Source organism: Melopsittacus undulatus, chromosome 2 (assembly GCF_012275295.1).
Source record: "Melopsittacus undulatus isolate bMelUnd1 chromosome 2, bMelUnd1.mat.Z, whole genome shotgun sequence".
Taxonomy (NCBI): Eukaryota; Metazoa; Chordata; class Aves; order Psittaciformes; family Psittaculidae; genus Melopsittacus; species Melopsittacus undulatus.
The window spans coordinates 77,817,361-77,841,073 of NC_047528.1; the positions used below are offsets into that span (position 1 = coordinate 77,817,361).

The window sequence follows — 23,713 nt, forward strand, 5'->3', positions numbered from 1 at the left end:
AAAAACCCAAACAACCCAAACCCCCCAAACAAAACCTGCTTAAAATATTATTTCACCTTTGCTGAAGAAAGTTATTATATAACCTGGCAAACATTAGAAATAGCCTGACATGACATTGTAGAGAGTGTGCTGTGCTCCGGTCCAGCTACTGAAGCGGAGGAAAGTACTTGGAAAGCCACTAGAGCAAGAGGCACACAAAAGAGGGAAAAAAATCAGTGAGAACATCCTGTGAGAGAGGATGCAGAAATAAAAGGTAATGCAAAAGCATGACAACAGACCACTGAAGTGAGAACCTTCATTTTTTAGTTTCACTAAAACAATCTTTAGTTAAGTGTTTCAGATCCAGGGTACTGCAACTCAAGCATGTCAACGTGTTGTGGTGCTTGGACATGGGCCACCAACAGTGGGGGAGAGGTGGGGTTAGAAATACAAAGTTGTACACAAGGAAAGGGTGACAAAATCTAGTTGGTGAGAAGGCAAGCTGAACAGTGACACATCTGGGTACCTGCGGTACAAAAACACACCCAGAAGAGAGAGGTTTTATGAATGCTCCAAGGAGTTTAAGAATGAAATACTGAAGATAAATAAGCACAACTGATTTCAATAGCCAGAAAAAACATTCAGATACCCCCAGCTATTATGTTAGGTCAGGACAGAAGTGATGCTCACTCTACTGAAAAATCCCATTAGTAAATAGCCACAAGGTCAGATATGACTCATCTTGGCTGACATCAACACTAAAAGCTTAAGGATAAGAGATTTCAGAAGGATAACCAAAATCAACCCAAGCTGGTGATGCACATTTTTCCCCAAAGTGTGGGCATGAATTGCTCAGTGCTGCAAGGTGCTCAGTGCTGGCTTTCATCCAGCACAGCAGAACTGGTGTATAATCACTCTGAAATGAGTAAGAACTTGTAATTCCTACCAAGTCCTTCCTGGAGAGCTGCCTTAACACATTTCTATGCCCCTGGTCTCCAAAGGGCTGGCAAGAACTTATTTTCACTTTAAAAAATCCAAGCAAGGAAAAAAACCCTGTTAAGAATGCCATACAGCTCAGAAGGGCCAGCAAGAGACCTTGACACATTTTGAGAGTCAGTAGTTTCCTACTTCATTCCTTGCATCCCTTTTGAACTCGAGTGCAGGAACTGCACTACATTGCAGCACCTCACAGCCCTGACCACAGCTCGCATTAGGGCATGTGTGATGCAAAACAGACAGTGGTGGAACAGAATCATTCAGCTGAAATTCAAGCACCAGTGATTTCAGAGAAGAAACACACTCCCAAACAAACATATGAACTTGTGGTAACAGAGCCCTTCTATGCTAGAGAGACACACTTCTACTAGTGACTAGCTTCCACCAGTTTTCCAGCTGAAGACCAACTTCAGCTCCCAGCAACGTGCCACCTCTGGACTGCCATCTTCCCAAGTTACCATACAGCTTGCTTGCTTCCTCTCCTCCACAGCTGCCAGCTTACCTTCTGAAGGATTTTCCACACTTTCTCATAAAAGCCAACAGGAACCCTGTTAATAGCACCATCAAGCCTCCTTCTGCGCAGCCACTGCCCTTTTCTGTCACCCCAGCTCATGTCTCCACTGGAGCCAGCAGGAGAAGGACTACTGGGAGATGACGGAGTACTGCTCCTCTGTAAGAAACATTAAAGCCTTGGTTAGTTGCCTTCTACCACCCCAAGTGCTACTCCTGGTGAATGTATCATCCCTTTACTATGTTATCACAGAAGAAGGGAAAAAATACATATTATCATATCACACAAAGTGAAGGAGCAGGACTGATCCCTTCCTCTCCCCTTCACAAGCTTCACTTCCACAGAACTTTGATCATTTCTCAACAAAACAGGCAAGCAGTTCAACAAGACATGACCTAGTAAACTTCACTGCTTTGTTCAGCACAAGGCCTGACTATTTTAACAGGCATAAGCTGGCTGTCAGGGCAGTGTCACTGGTGTGCAAGATGGTGGGATTTGCAGGAAGGCTGGACTCACTTGGATTTTTAAGAGAACCAAAGGGTCTCTGACTCCAGCAAGAGAGGTCCTGCATGCAAAAAGTTCTATTCAAGTAAGTAGACTAAAATCCAACTTAGTGTGGTCATGTAATCATCATGCCTGCCTCCCTCTAAGTATCAGTCTTGTTACCCTTATTGTCACTACTGCTCTACTATTTTACTCTACCAGACTTGGGCAATGAATTAGGCAGTAAATCACCTTCAAAACTGTGGCACCTCCAAATTCTTGTTCCTATTCCCACACATTCAGTTTGCCTACTTTTTGCACTCCCAGAGACTGCACTCTTCTGCTTCCATGTACCTTTTTGCACACCTATTACTTTCAGCCTAGAAAGGACTTCACCGACAGCCTTGTCTCAAATCTCAACATCTCTGAGTAAGAAACCACCTCAGCAAAGTACTGGGAAGAAGGAAAACAAACTGAAAACTGTATGTTTGCAAAGGGTAGGCTCACTGATTCTGCACAGATGAGCTCTGCAGAAAGAACAGAACTAGTATCAGTTAGGCATAGGTGGTGTCCCCTTGATGTTTTGATGCTTGCCATTCTTTTCCATTGCACATTGGCCAAGACAGAACTTCCTCCATCCTGCTACGCAGAGCTAGAGGAGGCAGGTCAGCATGGGGAGGAACAATTATATTCCTTAACAGCAAAAGCTTAAGAAGAGCTACACTTCTTTGCCTCCAAAGAAGATGTCTTGCATAAGGAGATACCCGTGACCATACAACCCCTGTCCCAGCAACATGAAGCTACTGTGAGTTCCTTTCTGCTCAGAGACTGCCAGCATTTATCAGCGCTACATTAGTTTTAAATCCTGATGACACCTGTAACATTACCCACCATCAAGTAGCTAAATCTGCTATAGTGCTTTATCTGCTACAACTTAAGCTTCAGAAGAACTAAGTGGACCTAAATGCAAGGCTCAATGTCTATTAAAAGATTAGTAATGAGAATTGGTTCCCAATGAAGATGGACAAGACAAAGAGGCAGGGTTTGAAAACAATTTTTTATGCAGGAGAGGTCACAAGAGATGTCTATGGCTAAGAGCCCTGCACACAAGCACAGGGTGAGGAGCAGACGCAGAGCTGCAGACAGGGTTTTACCATGGAAGCAAACATGCTGCTGGACATGGAGTGGCCCTCATGAAAAAACTACAAAAGAAAACCAGACACCAACACATAGACAGGCAGCTGGGACAGAACAGGAGGCAAACAAGGTTAAGTAACCCATATGTGTGAAGACAAGAAACAGGGAATGAGCTTGAGTACTCAGAGAAAAGAAAGGTCACCTTGCTGCAGAAAGTCTGTGGGCTGCCAGCTGGGTGAGCAGCACTAAACAAAGAGCTTCAAGGCAAAATTTCTGCTGAAATGTGAATGCAGCACCTCAGAATTGCAGCATTTTTCTGTAACTGTCCACCCCAAACCAGTGTTAATGGTTCAGGCCCAGGCAAAGGCTTGATGTTCAGAGGTGTTACTACAGGTGCTTGAAAATGTTCCTTGTAACACAGAGTTGATTCCCCCGCAGTCAAGATGACATTAAATTAGTACCTAGAGCATTACTCAGAGAATGCAATGAGACGTGGCAGGAAGCAGCATGAATGGCAAGGTGAGGGAAATAAAAATAAAACCAGCCAACTCCTCTTCTGTGCAAAACACCAGGTTTCCATCGAATGCAAAAGCAATACAGGAACCGCATTTCCAACCTCAACGAAGGTCCGAATACTTCAGCTCAGGCCCATCTCTGTATTTAAAACAAAATAATGCTGCCACCTAGTGCCTAGTCCCTCTTCCTTCCTGGAAAGGCCTTCAAGTCAGGCACCTGCCTTAGGGCTGCAAGCCCTGCTCACACTGAAACCCCAAAGCCACTTCAGGGCCAGTGGAAAGCAGCTACAGCTATCAGCATCTTCGTAGCCATACCACGACACGGCTCAAACACAGGTGCCTTATCATGTCCTGTGAAGAATCCTTAACAGACCCTTTACTGTCAACATCAAAAGCTCCATAACCAGACCATGCAGAAATGCCATTCCTTTCTGAAGACTTACTGAGCAAATGTGTTTCATACAATCAAAGGAAAACATAAAATACCTCCTTAGCAACCTAAGGGAATGGTGTCAGATTAAAAGAAACAGGCTTACTTGTCAAGAGGGCCTTTAGAAAATAGATTTCTAATATAGAATGGTTTGCACTGGAAGGGAACTTTGAAAAATCATCTAGGCCATGCAACACGTAGGGACACCTCCACTAGACCAGGCTGCTCGAAGCACCATCCAACCTGATTTGGAACACTGACAGGGATGGAGCATCCACAAGTTCTTTGGGGAACCTGTTCCAGTTTCTCACCACCTTCATAATAAAAAAAATGTGCTCCTTGTGTCTAATCTGACCCTGTCCACTTTCAGTTTAAAACCATTGCCCCTTCTCCTATAACTACAGGCCTTGTAAAGAGCATCTCCTCATCTTTCTTATAAGCCCCTTTTATATATTGAAAGGCTGCAACAAGGTCCTCCTGGAGCCTTATCTTCTCCAGCTGAATAAGCCGGGCTTGAAAAAAATAGAACCACTCTTATAAATGTATTTTATTTGATCACTACCTTCCTATTTGTCTAGAGGAATATAAATAACAGCAGAGGAAAAGAGATAACAGTAGAGACACAAAACAGAGAAATCAAAGCCATCAAGAGATCTTTTCCAAGTGTATCTTTTCCAGAAGGAATGTGGACAACTTCAGCAACTGGGGCAGAGTACAAGAATGAACATCTGACATTTCCTTAGCTAAAGATAAGTAAGAGCTGGTTTAAACTTGGTATTATGACTGCAATCGAGTTTATTCACATTCTTCTATATTCAGCATACGAAACAAGAACAGAAAAGAAAGCACATTTTTGGAGGAAACATCCCCTTACTGCCTTCTATTTAGCGATCAGCTTTAAATCAAAGGATCTTTTGAAATTTCTGTCCTTTACCAAGAACAAAGCCTAACATAATACAGTTCCAGAACAGCTGCATTTTCTGATGAGCATTGACGGAAAATCCTCACCTGCTTCATCTCACTCTTCAATTTAGTAATACCACTTCTTTCTGTTTTGGTTGCTCCAGAATGCCCCATTTCATGAATAGAAATTGAAGGGCTGGATGAAGAGGAATCTCCAGGTCGCACTAAAAGAAGCAAATGGACATTTTAAAAATTCTAGGGGTAGAAAAGCAGATGACATTGTATCTAGAGCTAAACACATCTTTCACAAGTGTACAGTGCTCCTCGTGACAGCATCCTTGCAAATAACACTGACAGTTCAAAATTTTTGCATCAAGGGGCCTAGATCCACACTGTGGTATCAGGACCTGATTTTCCAAGACACAAAGCAATCATAGCTTTAAAAGACTTCAAAGTTGCAATCAATCTGTGAGGGCCTAGGAATAAACCCAGGAGGTAGTTGACATGCCAGTGCTTGTGAGACACACTTCCTGCATGTATGTTAGATATGCCCTTTTCACGGTTTTCATTCTGATCACATAAAATGTTTTCATTTTAAAACTTGCCTACATATCATTGAAAACTGGATACAACTGTATTTCAGTGCAAGATGGCTTCCATTATATTTGTTTTGTTTATTCCACAGCAAATATACACCTGTGGGTGTATTGGCCACCCACAATTAAATACATTACCTATACCTCTATTTTACATGCTGAGAGAACAGATTCCTACTTACAAGAAAATCTAACTTTATATTTATAGTTCTTACTTAACATACACAAGTACCCAAGTGACCAACTTACAGCTTCTTTCCACTCCAAACTCTTTTCCACTGAGAATATGGTGTAGAAGATTTTTCATATCAAAGGGGCTTAGATTCATCAAACTCTCTGAAGCTTCTTCACCTAGTGTCAAAACAGGAGAAGAAAACCCAAGCATCATTATAGGTGGTTTATACCTTGTTTTCCTATGTAACTGTTGCTGAATGCAGTTCAGTCACATTTACCTTTGTGGCTAAAGCTTTCTCTGAAAAATTAATCTGTATAGTCATATTTCAAAGAAAATTCACTTCAGGACTTAAGAACAAACACTGCATGGAAATAACACTATTTGCATTAGTGGATATTATGCTGGAGCTTGTGTGAAATCCCACTGAAGCTGGTGATGAGAAAGCAATTGTTTCTTTGTAAAGCAAGATCAACTGGAAAGGCATTACAGCCATCTCCCAAAAGCAGCTGACATGTAGAACTAAATTACAGAACCAGTTATTCCATAACAAAATGCATGCATGTGGAAGGCTTGTTGTATTTTATTTGACTGAAGGATCATGCTTCTGACAGAAAGAAAAAGCACATACACAGACATGAGCACATGTGTGCACCAAAAATCTCCCATAGAAGAACACGGAAAAGGCAGCAAAGAAGCTGTCAGTAGTGTACAAAGCAGCTGGTGTTTAAGGCTAAGGAATAACAAAACGGACCCCAGGAAAAACAGACTTTGCAGTGTGAAAAAAGAAAGCACTTTTCACTATCCAGCTACAGGTTTTGGGGAGACAGGGCCTTCTGTACACTCTATATAGGATGTGGTTCTGGGCCACCTGATCTAGTCGAGAATGACTCTGCTCATTGCAGGGGGGTTGGATCGGATGACCTTTGAAAGTCCCTTCCAACCCAAAGTATTCTATAATTCTATTCTATAATTCTATCCCAGAAAAGGAGTGTGAGTGAGGCGCTGGAATGGGTTGCCCAAGGAAGTTGTGAATGCTCCATCCCTGGCAGTGTTCAAGGCCATGTTGGACAGAGCCTTGAGTGGCATGGTTTAGTGTGAGGTGTCCCTGCCCATGGCAGGGGGGTTGGAACTTTATGATCTTAAGGTCCTTTCCAACCCTAACTATTCTATGATTCTATAAAAATTACTTGGCTCCTTTTGTAAACTCCTAAGGGAGAAACCTGCTACTCCCAGCAACAGCTACCAATTCAAGTTAAGAGAGAAGCAGAATCCAAAATGGGCTCCATCTAACCCAACTACCAGGGACCCCCTCTTCACTCCAAGAGGGAGAAAACTGGAGAGAGACAAGAAATCTGCTTCCACAAAGTTATTCCCATTTAGGGTGTGCTAGGGCATCAGAAATGGTAACAAGAGCTGAGCCATAAAAATATGGCCTAGATCATGCTCCTAAGTGGAAGCATTTCACTATATATTGGTCACATTAACTTGGTTACTTTCCATGACTGCTCCTTCTTAGACTTCTGACCCCCATCAATAAGGAAAATCCTTCAGTGATTTTTCAGATCTCTCCTCAGTCATCATCATCCTCAGATCTCTCTCTAGTTTCATTTTTATTTTAATTTCAATTCCAAAATGAGTTTTAAAATATTGTGCCTTGCACCACTTGTTACTTACTTCTTGAGTTTTTGTAGGGCATATGCAACATCCTGGGGGCCTGTACGTTTTTTTATTGATATGCTGACAAAATAACATATCACTAGCTGAATTCTAAACAGCAAATATTTTACAACTAAGCATATTCAAATGGAGAAGGCTTACACATAAGTGGAAGATCAGCAGTTACTTCGAATAAAAACAACCAGAACTATGAATTAAAGCTCAAATGCTCAGAAGATGCCTAAGGTCCTAATGCTCATTGATAATGGTGGCACTGGGTCCTGAAATACACACAGATATGCAGTGTGACGACCTATACATCAAACACTTACTGAAAGCCATGGTAATGAACTATTTAATAACCACTTCAGTTTGAATAACTGTGGGATTGTGAGAGAGGAATCTTTCACTAAGCCAGAAAGATAAGTTATTTTTGAAGCTTGTAGCTGTGCATGCTGAATGAAGAAGTTAATTGAAGTATTTAACACATATAAATGAAAAATCAACCACTGAGGTGCAGCAGAAATAACGTCTTGTGTACTCTTATGATAAAATTACTCTTACCTGAGCATTTCAGACTTCGGGCCAGCTCAGCAGCCATCACCTGAATTATCAGACCAATGCGGAGCCTGAGCATCTCCACAAAAAGACTAGGCTGTGACCGGACGTACATCGCCAAGTACATAATTATTTCCTGCAAGGACAAATCCATAAGGGCACCCATTCAGAGTGAGTCCTCTTGGCTTTCCCAGTCACAGAGCAAACACTGGTGCCACCCTGGGCAGAGCTGAAAGAACCCTTTTTAGACGTGCTACCTACCTGTGTCAGGACTGCTATACTGATGTCTTGGCCACTGGCTTCATAAATCAGGTCTATGAGCTCCTCAGGTGGTAGTGGGCTACAAAAAGGTAAACCACAGTTAGCAGTTATTCAGGCACCTGCTATTAACCTCTGAACAAGCACTGGAACCAAATCACCTAAAAACATGTGTGCCACAAAGGTGCCTATGGTTTTGCCTGCATGGTTACAGTTCCTTCTAAAGATGAGGAATAAATTTTGAACCAAATTTTGACTACAAGAAATCTGGAGAGGGACTTCTGACAAGGGCAGGTAGAGACAGGACAAGGGGGAATGGCTTTAAACTTATAGATGGGAGATTCAGATTAGATATTAGGAAGAAGTTCTTCACTACAAGGGTGGTGAGGCACTGCACAGGCTGCCCAGAGAAGCTGTGGATGTCCCATCCCTGGCAGTGTTCAAGGCCAGACTGGATGGGGCTTTGAGCAACCTGGTCTAGCGGAAGGTGTCCCTGACCATGGCAGGAGGGCTGGAACTGGATGATCTTTAAGGTCCTTCCAACCCAAACAACTCTATGATTCTATGATAATAGCAACAGAACAGTACCAGCAGGAAGATGAAGGGCAGTCTGCTTCTGTAACTAAGGTAGAGCTCCAACTTACGTGGTAATGATTTTCTCACGAGGTTCTGGTGGCAGGCCTACTGTAAGTTGTTTGTGATGCGACAGAAGGTCTGTGCATGCCTATCATAATTGGACAGAAAGCAAAAAACCTTTCTCTGAGTCACACTGAAGTGAAACCATTTTTAATTCCCCCAAACAAACCATTCCTTTACAATTTTTTTAGTGCATTTCTATTAATGATGAGACATGCAGATCCAGCAGAATGCTGTTAACTAGTTGCCAAAGATCCCCTGAGGTCAACAGGACTATGAGAGTCTGCCAGGCTGAAAGTCTGCTCCCAAACTCAATGAAATCAGCAGCTAACGATTAGGCACTCCAGTGGGGCTGGCTGATCAGTAAAGGACTTTATCCTTAATCATAAGATAAACATTTGTTATTTATTTAAGACAAAAAAAATGTTTTTAATCAATGAAGTACTTGGCAGTATTAGATATAAAGTAAAAAATAATAAAATAAAATATCTGGAGTACTAACATATCTCTTAAAACAAACAAACATGGAACATACTGCATCACATTTCCTAATTTGGCACCCTGTCTACATTCTGAAATAGATGCTTGCCCTAGATCCACAGTGTTTACTTTTTTACATCAATGTCCTTTAAAAGTGGGTGTTCAGTTCACCTGTTCTAGCATCCTGAATCAAAGACCTCACAGAACAAGGTTCCTCTGATTTTGAAGTCTGCTTTCCCTCGCTGAACCTGAACAAAACAGATCAGCCATACTCACTTCCTCCCCAGTTCTTTGTCAGTATCTTCTCAACTGAATATACGCAGCTGCCTGTGAGCATGTCTGTACTGCTCATCCATCATGTCTTGAGGATGGAAGAGTTCATGTGCTTAATGAAGTACCATGCAGCATGACTATCAAAAATTGCTTCCTGCAGATACGACTGCTGCTAAAATAGAGCATCCTAGGTGTGACAGTCAAAGCTTTGAAAATGGACAGGAATTTTATAAAGAGCTCCTCAGAAATATGCAGGGCTAAGTAGGAAATTAAACAAATACTTTAGAGTACTTGAGAGCATTTTTGCAATGTTCAAAATTAAATTTGTACCCTTACAGTAGATCTTTCTTGTTACTACTTAATAGTCCCTCTATTAAAATTAATAATTTTAGAGGCATTAACATATTAATTAATCCAAACAACCTTGTACACAGCAAACTGTCTGCCCAATAGGATGGAAATCAGCAGAGTATGTTTTATATCATCACTAGCACCTTGACATAGCAGTGCTCCTAAACTGTTCATGTTACTGCAATAGCAACAAGACAATTCCCAATGACAACTACAGCTTTCAAATCACGTAACTGAGCTTCTCCCATTACCAGACATGGGATGAAGCCTTCACAATCGTTTACAGTGACATTCTCAGCCTGTGCCAGCACTAGCAGTCTGCAGTACAGATGAAAGGTAAAGATGTCATAGTAAGATTTGAGATCAGAAAAGCAACCAATATTTACTGAAAAATGCTGCACTATGTATGTTGTGAAGTAAAGACCAGAAGAAGGGCAAGTACAAGCTCCACCAGCAAACTGGTAGTTTTAGTTCAGTTTCTAGGCAGGAAACTGAACCAGCATTATTTGTATTTCATACCTCAGCCAGGACTTCCACTCTCTTTTTGAGTATACCAGAAATATAACGGATTAATCCCCATTCTTGATTGAGGCCTGCCTTTCTGTAGAGCTCATTGAGTAGGCAATGAACAGTGACACCATACTGCCCATCCAGCTCTGTGTCCCAGTCAGCACCTCTGCCAGAAAAGACACAGAAAGCTAAGTCATCCCGTAAATGTTATATAGCTTAACCTTAACAAATAAACAACAAGCAGCCTGACTTTGATCACACTGCTTATATTTTGTATTAAGCAGTGCATGGGACGTGGGCCTTCACCAGAGGTCAGTTATATGTGGGACAAAACCCTTGGTACCAGGAACTTCCACATTAACTTGAACACTCACTTAGCCACGACCCTATTGGTGACTATAGCTGTGATCAGACTTCAAGATGCTGAAGTTTATACTTGGACAACTCACTTTAGTATATGCAAGATATATAAGATATCAGCTTGATCATGGAGTGTTGGACATTCCTTCAACTGCTCAACAAGTTTCCTGCAATCCAGATCACCACGAGCATCTTTAGATGAGTGCAAAACATTTCCACGGTCCTGGTAACAAAGATGGATGAAAAAAAAAAATCAGAAACGATCCTTAAAAAAAGTAGCAGATCAAATTCAAACTGTAACTTCCCATTAAAAACATATAACAGACTTGCAACATAACTCTGCACTTGAAATACATCACATAGTTCTTGCCAGACTACTGCAGACATGAAAACGAGATCGATCCCCAAGAAACACAACACCCAGAATGAACTTTGTCTCTAGTCTTGGTTCAATCAACAAGGAAAGCCATTTTTTTGACAAAATGAAGAAAAAGTTTGTCAAAAAAGGAAATTAAATTATGTGCATGCTTTTCCTGTCATTTGCTGCCACCTGTAAAGAGAAAAGTAGAAGGATACCATCTCTTTTTAGCTGAAACAATCTAGGGCTTTTTGAGTACCACCTCTAACCTGTATATATGTGGTGCTTTGTGAATGCATTTGTTTCCATCACAAATATTCCAAGCTTCATACATTGTTGTGGGATTTGATCAGCGTTGTAAGGACACCTGCCCTTTCTCACACTCCCCTCCTACCCAGATATTACTATAAGTAGCATTGCTTGGAGAACATCTCTAAAAGCCACGAACACCCTATTCTTCCCTTTGTGTGTTCAGTTAGGACTAAAGACAATGACTTAATCTTTGGCCTTTAAAAATAGGCACCTATATATACTGTGCACACAGTTAAAAACTTTCCACTTGATAATGTCCATTTAAACAAAAAAACTTCACCCAGGCATAAATTCCAAAACAAGGGAGTAGCTATCTGGTGCCTCAGGCAGAATGTCTTGTCTGTGAAGGAAAATGAGAATGTTTATAGGGTTTGGTTGGGAAACACAGGAAAAAAACACAGTACTGGGTCTCAAAATGACAAATAGTATGAAAATTCCCACATCTTACCTTTGTCTCGAAGAAATGGGGATTATCAACAAGATTCAGAGACTTCCGGTGTGTGTTCAGAACTTTAGTGGGCAGAGACATAGGCACAGCTGGAAAACAAAGCCACAAAGGAAAAAAAAGAAGGACAAAAAAAAGTCTGTTTCAGTAACATAAAAATCAAAAACACCTTCATGAAGCAGCTACAGTAGGTAAAAACAAAAAATACCTCCAAGAGTCAAAATATAGAGGCAATGTTTCTGAGATCCTGTGCTTGGAATTTGGACAAGATCAGATTCTGAACCTTATCTCCTTGCAGGCTTGCTCCAAGAGCTTCTAAGATGAGCATGTAGTGCCTGAGATTTTCACATGCTGAACTGGTATCTCTTATGGTAGCCTATGCCTCAGAAATCCTACAGCCCAATGACCTGAACCTGCTAAGGCTTTTGACCATTTCAACAGGAAGAACTTGGAGAAAATGGTCTAACTGGTAAGGTATCATAATTAAAATGATAATGCTAAATGTAGGCTAATTCTCTGTTAACTTCATACATTGAATTCAATAGAGGAGCAAATGATGTAGCATACGAAAGATGGGAGAAAACACTAACAAAAGAGCTTAAAAGTCATTTATTTTCAGTTAATTTTTCCAGTTAATGGAAGCTTTCCCTTAATCAGGGCACTGAATACTACATACCAAAATATAAAATAATGCATATGTTGGAATCTATTTACAAATTCAGTCAAAGCACTATTTTGGTGTAAAACCTCCCATCAGTCTATTAAAAATGTACAGTAATTAAGAATCTATCCTCCCTCTCTACTCTGTTTGTTCTTACAAATTTAGAGAATACATGAGCATTCTTATGTTTTTTTCTGGCATTGAAACATTTCACTTCACCGCAACTTTACTAAAATAAGAAAATACATTTTGTCTGCTTTTGTATAAAAAACAAGAAAAAAAAAGAAAAAGAACTCACTGACTTGAGTTCTAAAATTCTATCCAACTGAGAAGCTGTAGCAGTTTCCATACCATTAACCTTGATTAAATGTTACATTTCATAGCAGCTTATCTGCGTATACAACAAGACAAGGGATATGGTGGGAAAACAACACTAACAGCTTCAGACTCATTCTTATTTCTCGGTAACTACAATGTACTCAAAACACTAGTTCTTTCTAAACAGCAGAACTTTGAAATACTTGAACTTGCCCCTTCTAGCACCCAAACCATACTTTCTATTATTATCACTGAACTGCTAACGGAGAAATACCTGGAACTTCTAAGCCCTTTGTCTTTGCCATTATTGACAGTATCTCTTTTGTGGAATTGCTTGCATTGAACACAGGTGGTTGATTTGCAGTCTTTGAAGTTGGAGGCAGGTATGACTTCAGTGCTGTACTCTGCAGGACATCATTTATGTACTGATCCAGTTCATCCTGGCTTTCTAGTGAGACATACATAAAAGGTTTATTAAAGGTAAGATCATAATTTATCAGTGTTTTCTTTTTCAAACATACTATTTTATGTTTGCTATATAGAAGGGCACACAAAAATGCAAGAATATCATAAGTAAGAGATTTCTTAGCTGAACAAGCTGGAAAGAAAAAAAAATCAGTTTTTGACTCTGAAAACAGCTACGTTAAGAAGTTGGTTTTCCCTATGAAAGGAAGTTAAAGTGTTTCTATCTTGCTAGTAGTTCATAGAACTCAAGGGTGTTTTCCAACCAAAATGAGTCTATGAGTCTATCATCTCCCCCATACAAGCTCTTGTCTATGACTTCTCACAGTCTTTTCCTCCCCCCAGCCTCTCTCACACAGTCCCCATCTGTGTGAAAGACTCTTCAGACTCGGCTTTACTGCAGCAGTTACTGTTCAACACGATACTACAAATGTACGAAGAATATGCATAAATTCCTTCTCCAAATTAAGTCATGCAAGTACTGTCCTCAGACTGACACACAAGAAACCTGAGTGACTATCAACTATGTACAAAACAGACTCTGTTAATAGAACTTGGCAGGGAAAAAAAAAAAAAAGAAAAAAGTGGAAACCCACTACCTTTTTCATAGAAATCTGCTGAATAGCCTCCATATTCACTGTCAGGACTACTGCGGCCTTCATTAGGGTCCTCAAACAGTATTATGTCACAGTCTGGATCCAGAAAACTCAGGTGTGTATGAAAAGAGGTGGTAAGAAATTCTGATAGCTTGCCCAGCTTCACCCTGCAAACAGGAATACACACCAAAAAGCATTGGCATACAATATTCTGATACTGAGTATCAGAGTAATATTCACTGAGTTTTCAACAACTCCTCCAAAATTTATAAGACCAACTGCTAAATCCACCCTTCATAACTACAAAGCAGCAGATACTGATAGTAAGAAAAACAAATGTAAAACAAGAGTAGCAGATCTGAGTACTTAGTGTTCTAGATACTTAGAGGTATTACTCAAAGTCTAATTATGCAGGGTGCTGTATGTATGAAGACAGACCCAGAACAAAGACCTAAACTCTAAGGATAATGTATAAAAAAACTGGTGTTGAGAAGTTCCCATGAATATCAGTATCTTTACATCAAACTGCAGTGCTGCTAAAAACCAGAAAGCATATCTGATTACTGGGGAAAAGTACTGATTGACAGAGAATAAGCAGAAAGAGAACAGCGAGGTACTGTGGCATCATATCAAATTGCTTTTATATGTGGATAAATGGAACAAATAAGCTTATAAGAACAACATGTAATTTGTGTTAAAAACATCTCCAGTAACTGTGAAACATAATTATATCTTAAAACCAGAAGACCAGCCAAGACCAAGTTTTCGTATTTCCAAGGGTTTGACATTCATTTTTCCTTATTCATTAATGGCAGTCAGAGATGGTACCCCTTTTGGAGACAGATCTTGTCCACTGCATGTGAGGTCCAACTACCATCTGACTGACACACAACCAAAGCTGAAACTTCTCTCTTTGCAGAGCTCTAGCGCAAGGTCTGTGCACTATCACAAGTTAAAACCTGAGGATTGTATATGATTTTATTAAAAAAAATATACCCCAGAGAGAATCATCTGGGGGTTCTGACTTTACCTGGCACCTCCAAAATACCCATCCTCTAATTTTCTTATGGTGGCAATAACTGCAGGATGAATGTCAGTACCATCGTCAACTGAAAAAGAGTAGTAGAAGAGTCTAAGCTTACCATCACATTTGAATTATCACGTCTAAATAAAGTAGATTACTAGGCGTTCTCTACAAAGTAAATCTGACACATTTAAAACTTACCAATACTAGCTTATTCAAAAAAACCAAACAAGCAAACAAAAAAACCAAACAAGTTCTAAGGGGATTTCTCAAGACAAAACCCAACCCACTTAACAGAAGTTCCAAAGGGATTTCTATCACATTTCTTTGGACAGAAATAGCACGGAGATGATGAAGAGATGCAAGGATATAAAGTGATATAAAGTGAAATACTACCATATCATCCAAATTTAGCACACACTTGAGGAAGTTAAACTGCACTTTTGATATTGGAATTCAGATTTTGAAATGTCTCTTCTCAAACTGACTTCCATCCTATTCCCTCCTCCTCAATCTGCTCTGCTTGAAACACAGAAAATTAGGTTTACCAAGCATAGTGTGGGTGATGGGAAATGTCAGGGTTGGTCTCCCTGTCATCCTCCAACAAGAAGTGAGGTACGCCAGCTCTATCTTCAGCATCTCCACAATCATCTGATTGTCTAGAGCCAGATAGAAGTGATGCTGGTCAGTAAACTAGAGAACAAAGAAATACACCATGAGTAGCTGTCAGCACTCCTTTTTTTTACATGTCCTCCTTTAAATCATTTACAAAAGCCATATAAGCTAATCTTGACCACAGCAAAGACTGCATAAATTAACCTAATAAGGCCTGTGAATGTGAAAAAGAAATCCATGCTTCAGCAGAAACCATTTTCTTACACATGGAGGCTGACTGTGAAAGAAGTAAACCATACAAATAAGAAGTAGAATCTTCCCAGTGATGAATTACAGTACCCTATGGTCTGGAAGATGGAAGTACTCTAAATGTGAAAGAGAAAGCTAACAATAGCAACAAACGCAATAAATAGACTTAAGTGCACACTGAGGACTGGGAACTGGTACCTGTATGTCTCTTGGGAACAATCTGAAAGTCAAGCTGAATACAGAAAAGCTAGCAGTTACCATGTAAAAAAGGTACATTAAATGTACAGTGGTAAAGTGTGCTGTTCCCACTACAGAGGAAAGCCAAGAATCACAGTAAGAGACTATTCGGTGACTTTAGGAGCTGGAAAACCAACGAAGGTAGACACACAATGGAAAGCATGACAAAACACCCACAAAAAAAGTTAAGGAAAGACACTGGTCTTGGGGAGGGGTGAGCACATAAATTCAAAGCTGACAATGTGCAGAGGAATTACTTCACAGAACTGAAGGAACTAGCCAAATAAATCCCTGAGCCACTTGCAATTAGTTTTAATTCAAGACAGAAAAGGTCCCAGAAATCCAGAGAGAAGCAAACACACTTTGAAGAGGAAGAGCCAGGATAATAGAGACCAGTCAAGCCAATTCCAGTGCCTGAAAGCACAGGAAAACAAAGCCAATTCGAGAATACCAAGATGATTACAAAATTATAAAGCAAGATGGCTAAACAATCATAACAAAAACCAATCTCAGCAAATGAGTCAAATTTCCTTCTTTGGGAGCAACCAGATGGTAGGCACAAGAAAGTGGCTGACATCTCTCAACTTTCAAATGTTCACACCAGTGAGCTGAAGAAAAAATACCTGAGGAGGCAGAACTGCTTGAAAAATTGTTCTCAAAATAGTACTTATCAACTATTTCTTCAGAACGAGAGGGTACCATAATGGGGTCAGCCTTTGCCCCACACTTCAATATTTTCAATCAATATTTTCATTAGAGAACAAGATGAAACAAACTAAAAAACCCCACAAAATTTGTGGGCATTTGTCAAGATCAACAGAGATGAGTTAAATGCTAACTTTAGGAAGGTGAAATTAAACATTAATTCCACCCCCCTCAACAAAAAAGTCAGGGGAAAATGTCTGGCCACAAAGTAAAGCAAAAACGTTACGGAGATTTTAGTTTAACTCAGCAGGATAAAGGCCATTTTGGAATATGTCAATAAGTACTTGATACATGGCAAGATTTCAGGTGGATCCACATTTTTTGCAGTAAATCTGATGTTGTTTGGACATCATGAAGGACTGCAGAAGCCATCTGTGGCATTCACTGAACATGTCTTCCACTGGAATTTAAGGACTGCATTAGTCAAGCATCCATATAGGAGGGTGTGAGCATTCTATATCCTGCTCCAGTTGCATGGTTGTAGTAGGTGACCCCTTGGCCTTTTAGTACTAACTGCTAGAATAATTCTACAGGAATAAATGTGTCATATTTCATTAAATATACAAATAAGAGCCATTAATTCAGAAAAATAAAGACAGAACATTCCTTTGTCAGCCCTATTGACCATTTCAACATTATAATGAATAGATGACATCTTAGTATCTTGGGGGTCACAGTACTTGGCACACTCATGTGAAACTAAATTTTCCATCAAGGCAATCAGTAGGAAGATAAATTAAGTGACCTATTTCTGGAGAAACTGTTTCATTAGTTAGAATGTTGGCTCAGGCAGAGTTCAGTGACAACTCTGTACTATTGATTTGCTGTGTTCTCCTACACCTGAATCCAAAGAAGCCAGACTCTGTATGACAGAAGGGAAATTTATCAGCACTCCTACCATGCTGATCATCCAGTGCTATTAAAAAAAAAAACACGAAGAAAAGCACATCTGCTTTATCATCCCTGTTCTATCTACAGTTGAGTGACAGCATGTAAAAGCTAAGTGCTACACTAATGATTAGCCATTAAGTAAGCAGTAATTTCCCTGTCAGCTTTAAATGCTCACCTGAGGGGTAAAAGCAAATATTTGATTTCTTATCACATAAAGCTTGGAGGTGCCCAACACTCCAATATGTCGGTGTGGCCGTCCACTTAATTTCATGTTCTTGTTCCGGCCTGTGAAGAAAAGAGAGAGAAAAAAGGTCTCACCTAACATTTCCTGTGTGCTTTTCCACAGCAACCATCTAAGACAAGGAGATCATTCATTGATACCAGTAAGGCAGAAGACAGGTAACAGAGTAAGATGCTGCATTTTGTCACAACCACCAAAATAATAGTTGGAGCTCTTTAAAGGCCCAACTAAAAATAAAAATCTTGGTTTCACTGACCATGGGACTGAGAGTTTTAATTACAGGCATTGATTAGCACCTGAAGTTTCTCTACCAAAAGAACATGAGGTATGCCCTTTCAAAAGCAAGGCCATCAACAGACAACAGAAACTGCAGTGCTGAAATTGCAGAATTACAGTTCACTGTAGAACATTAAAAACTCTTGCCCACAGAGGGTTACGTCCAAATACAAAGTACATCCAAATACAAAGACAGATCTTCATTCTTTTCATCAACCCAATAAATTCCACTTTTTTTCAGTAGGGCTTATTTGTGAATAATTCACACTGCATTCCTTGCTCCAGCAGCCAGGAACTGACTTGACTCTATCTGTCAAGGAATATGAGCCAAACAACCAGGTGTCTGAAAAAAATACCACTGTGGAAATTCCCAGAGAAGTCACCGTTAAAAACAATACACCAACATGCTAAGTCATCCTACTCATTTCCCTACTACTGAAAGAAAGCTATTATGAATTATTATGAAATAAATGTAAACTTCAGCAAAGCCCTGCAAACATTTCATTTGTAAAAAGGTTTTAGAATCATAGAATCATAGAGTAGTTAGGGTTGGAAAGGACCTTAAGATCATCTAGTTCCAACTCCCCTGCCATGGGCAGGGACACCTCACACTAAACCATGTCACCCAAGGCTTCGCCCAACCTGGTCTTGAACACTGCCAGGGATGGAGCATTCACAACTTCCCTGGGTAACCCATTCCAGTACCTCACCACCCTCACAGTAAAGAATTTCTTCCTTATATCCAGTCTAAACCTCTGCTGTTTAAGTTTCAACCCGTTACCCCTTGTCCTGTCACTACAGTCCCTAATGAATAGGCCCTCCCCAGCATCCCTGTAGGCCCCCTTCAGATACTGGAAGGCTGCTATGAGGTCTCCACGCAGCATTCTCTTCTCCAGGCTCAACAGCCCCAACTTTCTCAGCCTGTCTTCATACGGGAGGTGCTCCAGTCCCCTGATCATCCTCATGGCCGTCCTCTGGACTTGTTCTAACAGTTCCATGTCCTTTTTATGTTTAGAACTGGCTGGATGGTCACACTCAAAGAGTTGTGGTCAAGGGTTCAATGTCCGGCTGGAGATCAGTAACGACTGGTGTCCCTCAGGGATCGGTCTTGTTTAATATCTTTGTCGCTGACATGGACAATGAGATTGAGTGTGCCCCCAGCAAGTTTGCCGATGACACCCAGCTGTGTGGTTCTGTTGATACACTAGAGGGAAGGAATGCCATCCAGAGGGACCTTGACACACTTGTGAGGTGGGCTGATGCCAACCTCATGAAGTTTAACCATGCCAAGTGCAAGGTCCTACACCTGGGTGGGAGCAATCCCAGGAACAGCTACAGGTTGGGCAAAAAGGAAATTCATGGTAGTCCTGCAGAGAAGGACTTGGGGCTGTTGGTCAATGAGAAAATGAACATGAGCCAGCAGTGTGCACTCAGTTTTTTTGATAAAGAGACAGATTCTCTCCCCAAAACAACACCTAAAATTCCCCTTTACTGGAAAGGGAATTTACTGAAGAGTAAAGTTCACACTCCAAATACATTCTCCTTTGGAGACATCCAAACAACTTTCTATTAAAAGAAAAAAAACCCAAGCAACAAAAACCCCACCACCAACAACAAAAAAAAAACCAACCAACCAAACCTGCCCCATGCTCTCATGGTCTCCCTCACCATTATTTGTAACCACATTGCCATGGGAAGATGCTCGTGACTGACAGAGAAGCACTGTCCACACTGCAAAGGAATGCACCAGTGCTGATTTAACCCACCTCAATTTTACTGTGTAGTAACATCCACAATTTTGAGTTACAAGTTGCTGGCATGCTTAAAATTGTAAAACTAAATTCAATTAGGAATACACGTAACAAATTTTCCACCAAGCTCACCTTCATTCTGGCAAGAATTATCAAAAGAGACAGTTATCAAAATATTTTCAACAACTAGAACTAGCCAGAGTTTTGGGGTATTTATTTAATACAACTGTTACATTCTGAGGAAAATGGGCCTCTAGGGCCACTGCTGAGGAACTGGAACATGTCTGAAGTCCTGTGTTTAGAAAAGCCCTGAAAGCTTCAGCAGCTCAACTCAATTTAGGACTGGAGGGAAGGTTAGCAAGGAACCTGACAACCCAAAGATGCCTTAATAGCAGCACAGCTTCCCTGGCTTGGAGCGGAAAACCTCCCAGGTGTCTGGGTAGAACGGCAACTGCATTGCTATTTCCAGACTTAAACCATAAGTACTCAACATTTGCTTTTTTCGTGTCTTTTTCTAGGCATATTTTCTAAAGCCAGTTTCTCTGTGCAAGTAGATCCTGCAGGACAAAAAAATCAGTTCTTGCCTGACTCTTAGGGCACAGGAAAACTTGTATTTTGGACACCTTTTCTAATGAGGCAACTTTTTTTTTCCTGTTGGAAAAACGAAAGAAACTGAGAGAAACAAACAACAAAACACCACCCTTAAAAGCAAATCTTGCACAGCAGTAGAGAGAGGCTTCCACGTTCAAATACCTACCAAGCATGGTGTAGAGGTTACTCAGGATGCGAGCTGGCTGCACTCTGAGTGGATGGATATCAGCAAGGCTCTGAACATTGATTCCATGGTCTTGCAAGAGACTCTTAATTTGATTAGATTCAGCCAAAACAGTTACTGCATAAAAGAAAACAAATACATTAGAAAGAACAAGCACCTGCCCAGGCCACAGTATCACTGACAAAGGCTGCTCTTGATAAAATGAGCTGGTTGCTCTACCAGAGCAGTACAGGCCCCTAAAAAAAAACCTTTAGGTGCTGATCAGTTGGTGCTTGCCCTCTATTTAATTTTCCGGTTTAGGCTATTCCTGCACTAACTAAAGAAGTCACTCCCTGCAGCAGCCAAAACACAGACGTAAGTCTGTCTGTTTCATCTCTGTGTACAGAGATCCTCCCCACTCACTGCTCTCTGGGCTTTCCAGAAAACGGCTGCTCAGAAACTTAACTGACTTGTCTCCTACCAGTCCTGCTCCTTCTTGCACCCCTTGCCTCTTAAAGAATTCGCTAAGATTTTCCATGTTGCTACAAGATTCAGATTGCTGCTCTCCAGCCCCTGACAGGTCTTAAAATTTTGAGAAATATTTAAAAACTAAAACATTTGTTAAACCTGATCTTCCCTCTGGAAAAAAGCAGCCAAAGAACCCCTTTCTCCTTCTCATGGTATCATCAAAACATCTACAACCAATGCAAAATGCACATTATTTTTAATCGTGTCTGTCTTCTTTCCTGTATATAGAGACTTCACCATAACATGGTCCAGTTCACCCAGAATGTTCAGAAAACTCCCTCACCTTGCACCACAACATCAGGTTTAAGTCCAGTGGAAAATCTCCTATTTAAGGGATCAACTTCACCTGCAGCAAGAAATCCCTAGAATAAATGCAAGAGAAAGAAAAAAACAAAAATTAAGTCAAAGGCTTCTGATTTTACCAGAAGGGCAGGACTTAATGCCTGGTTTATCCAACTTGACCACTAAGTAGTACAGCCAATAAAAACAACGGCTGCAATACTTTTAGGAACAGCAAGAAAATGGTTATGACTGACACAATCTGCATGTTCAGATTTCTTAGAGTTTCAGCAAATGACATGATTTCACCAGGCCAGTGATCTTTTATTTTTATTCAGTGGTTCTTCTAACAAGTCCATGGCTAGTATGAGACAACTCCGTAGGCATCTTATGCCACAGAGTAAGGCATAGCCTAGTGGAGTTTGAATACGTTCCAGATCCTAGCTATGGGGCAGCCAAGTCAGCCTGGGCATATTCCTGTAGCCTAACCATATGACAACTTATTCAGCTTGATTAGAAACAGACAATTGCATATCTATGTACAAGACGAAAAGAAGCTTCTGAAAGCTCATTCTTCCATGGTTCATGTACATGTTTCTACTGGAAAACACACTGCCCTCTGCCTTTCAACCAAACTGTTCTTAAAACCCAAGCCAACATAAAACAAAATAACACACAAGCCCACCTGCTGTACAATAAATGATTACCTCTGCTAGCAGGCAGCTAAGGACATACAGTGACTGGCCCCAAAGATGAGGCAACTTTCCCATTGGGACACGATCCACTGAGTGAGGATTTTCATACTCCTCATCTACCTGAAAACAAATGCATAGCAAGAAAAATTACCATAAAGTTCTGAAGAACAATCAATTACATGGAAGTATTTAAAAACTATGGTCTATCATCTACCCTTTCTAACCTCTCATTATTACTGACATTGAGATTTCTTGGTCTTATTTTGAAGGCTGCACATTTTCTGGGACAAGAACTATGCTTCCTTTTCATACACCCCCCCCTTTGAAGCTGGAAGGTGAATGGGTATTCTCTGTGTAATTACAGCTTTCGTGTTAGCACTTCCCCTTTCTTCTCATCATGCCTCTGCTGCCTTCCCTCTAGGCAGCTTGTAGGTAATTGTGCGTCTGCTTTGCAACCCCTTTCAAGATGATCTTTGAACTTCACTGATGTCTACCCAGTTTCCTGAAGTAAAGGTGCTTTCCAAAAATGAAGGCTGTTCTACCTTTCCTGTGTTAACAAGACTGGCCAATGGAAAACTTAAAAGTAAACTTCTCCAAATTTTGAAAAAATGCTTTGCTTTTGCAGTATACAGATCTACTAAAGGTGGAGGAAAAATCCTCCTTGGTAACATCTTTACAGTACCCATTTTAAAATTCATAAATGGAATCATAGAACAGTTAGGATTGGAAAGGACCTTAAGATCATCTAGTTCCAACCATCCAGACAGTTCTTTATCCACCAAGTGGTCCATCCATCAAATTGATGTCTCTCCAATTTAGAGACAAGGATGTCATGTGGGACAGTGTCGAACGCTTTGCACAAGTCCAGGTAGATGACATCAGATGCTCTACTCCTGTCCATCAGTTCTGTAGCCCCAACATAGAAGGCCACCAAATTAGTCAGGCCTCCCTTAGTGAAGCCATGCTGGCTGTCACCAAGCACCTTGTTGTTTTTCATGTGCCCTAGCATGCCTCCCAGGAGAATCTGCTCCAAGATTTTGCCAGGCACAGAGGTGAGACTGACTGGTCTGTAATTCCCTGGGTCACCCATTTTCCCCCTCTTGAAAATGGGGGTTATATTTCTCTTTTCCCAGTTGTCGGGAACTTCACCTGACTGCCATGATTTTTTAAATGACAAGCAAAATCTACCCTCTTTATTTGACATGTTCATCAGATCATCATCATCATAAAAAAAATTCACAAGCCAGCTGTTAACTCTTACATGGTTGCTTCCACTAGGAAGCCAATTCAGAGTTTCCACCTCAAATCTGGGAGCAAGACATCAGCTCTTGACACCACTTGCCCAAACTCAGACCAAGCCAGGGGGCTGCATACCCTTAGTGAGTGAGGGCTGAGAATTTTGCAGCAGGGGAAGAAGTTGGCAGGGAGGGATACAAAGGCAAATAGCATGGAAGAGCACATAAGCTCATATGAATTTCTCTGTCATAGTGGGAGAATCAGGTAAATAGT

The 23,713-nt window shown here is 40.7% G+C and overlaps 1 protein-coding gene across 2 annotated transcripts in view; it reads right to left on the reverse strand.

The window, feature by feature from the left end:
• The window catches only part of PHKA2 (phosphorylase kinase regulatory subunit alpha 2), a 43,916-nt gene that overhangs the window by 4,993 nt on the left and 15,210 nt on the right, over positions 1-23,713 (reverse strand). For both annotated transcript variants that reach the window (XR_004080905.2, XM_031051146.2), the window contains exons 12-28: positions 22,217-22,324; positions 21,514-21,592; positions 20,706-20,840; positions 17,856-17,965; positions 15,532-15,676; positions 14,990-15,068; positions 13,963-14,126; positions 13,176-13,349; positions 11,926-12,014; positions 10,897-11,030; positions 10,457-10,613; positions 8,842-8,921; positions 8,201-8,279; positions 7,946-8,075; positions 5,800-5,901; positions 5,060-5,178; positions 1,478-1,645 (exon numbers count right to left, since the gene is read on the reverse strand). Coding sequence is in view for 1 of the 2 variants with exons in the window: in XM_031051146.2 (XP_030907006.2) it covers positions 1,478-1,645; positions 5,060-5,178; positions 5,800-5,901; positions 7,946-8,075; positions 8,201-8,279; positions 8,842-8,921; positions 10,457-10,613; positions 10,897-11,030; positions 11,926-12,014; positions 13,176-13,349; positions 13,963-14,126; positions 14,990-15,068; positions 15,532-15,676; positions 17,856-17,965; positions 20,706-20,840; positions 21,514-21,592; positions 22,217-22,324 (2,052 nt within the window). In the remaining variant the exon portion in view is untranslated. The remainder of the gene's footprint in view (positions 1-1,477; positions 1,646-5,059; positions 5,179-5,799; positions 5,902-7,945; positions 8,076-8,200; positions 8,280-8,841; positions 8,922-10,456; positions 10,614-10,896; positions 11,031-11,925; positions 12,015-13,175; positions 13,350-13,962; positions 14,127-14,989; positions 15,069-15,531; positions 15,677-17,855; positions 17,966-20,705; positions 20,841-21,513; positions 21,593-22,216; positions 22,325-23,713) is intronic.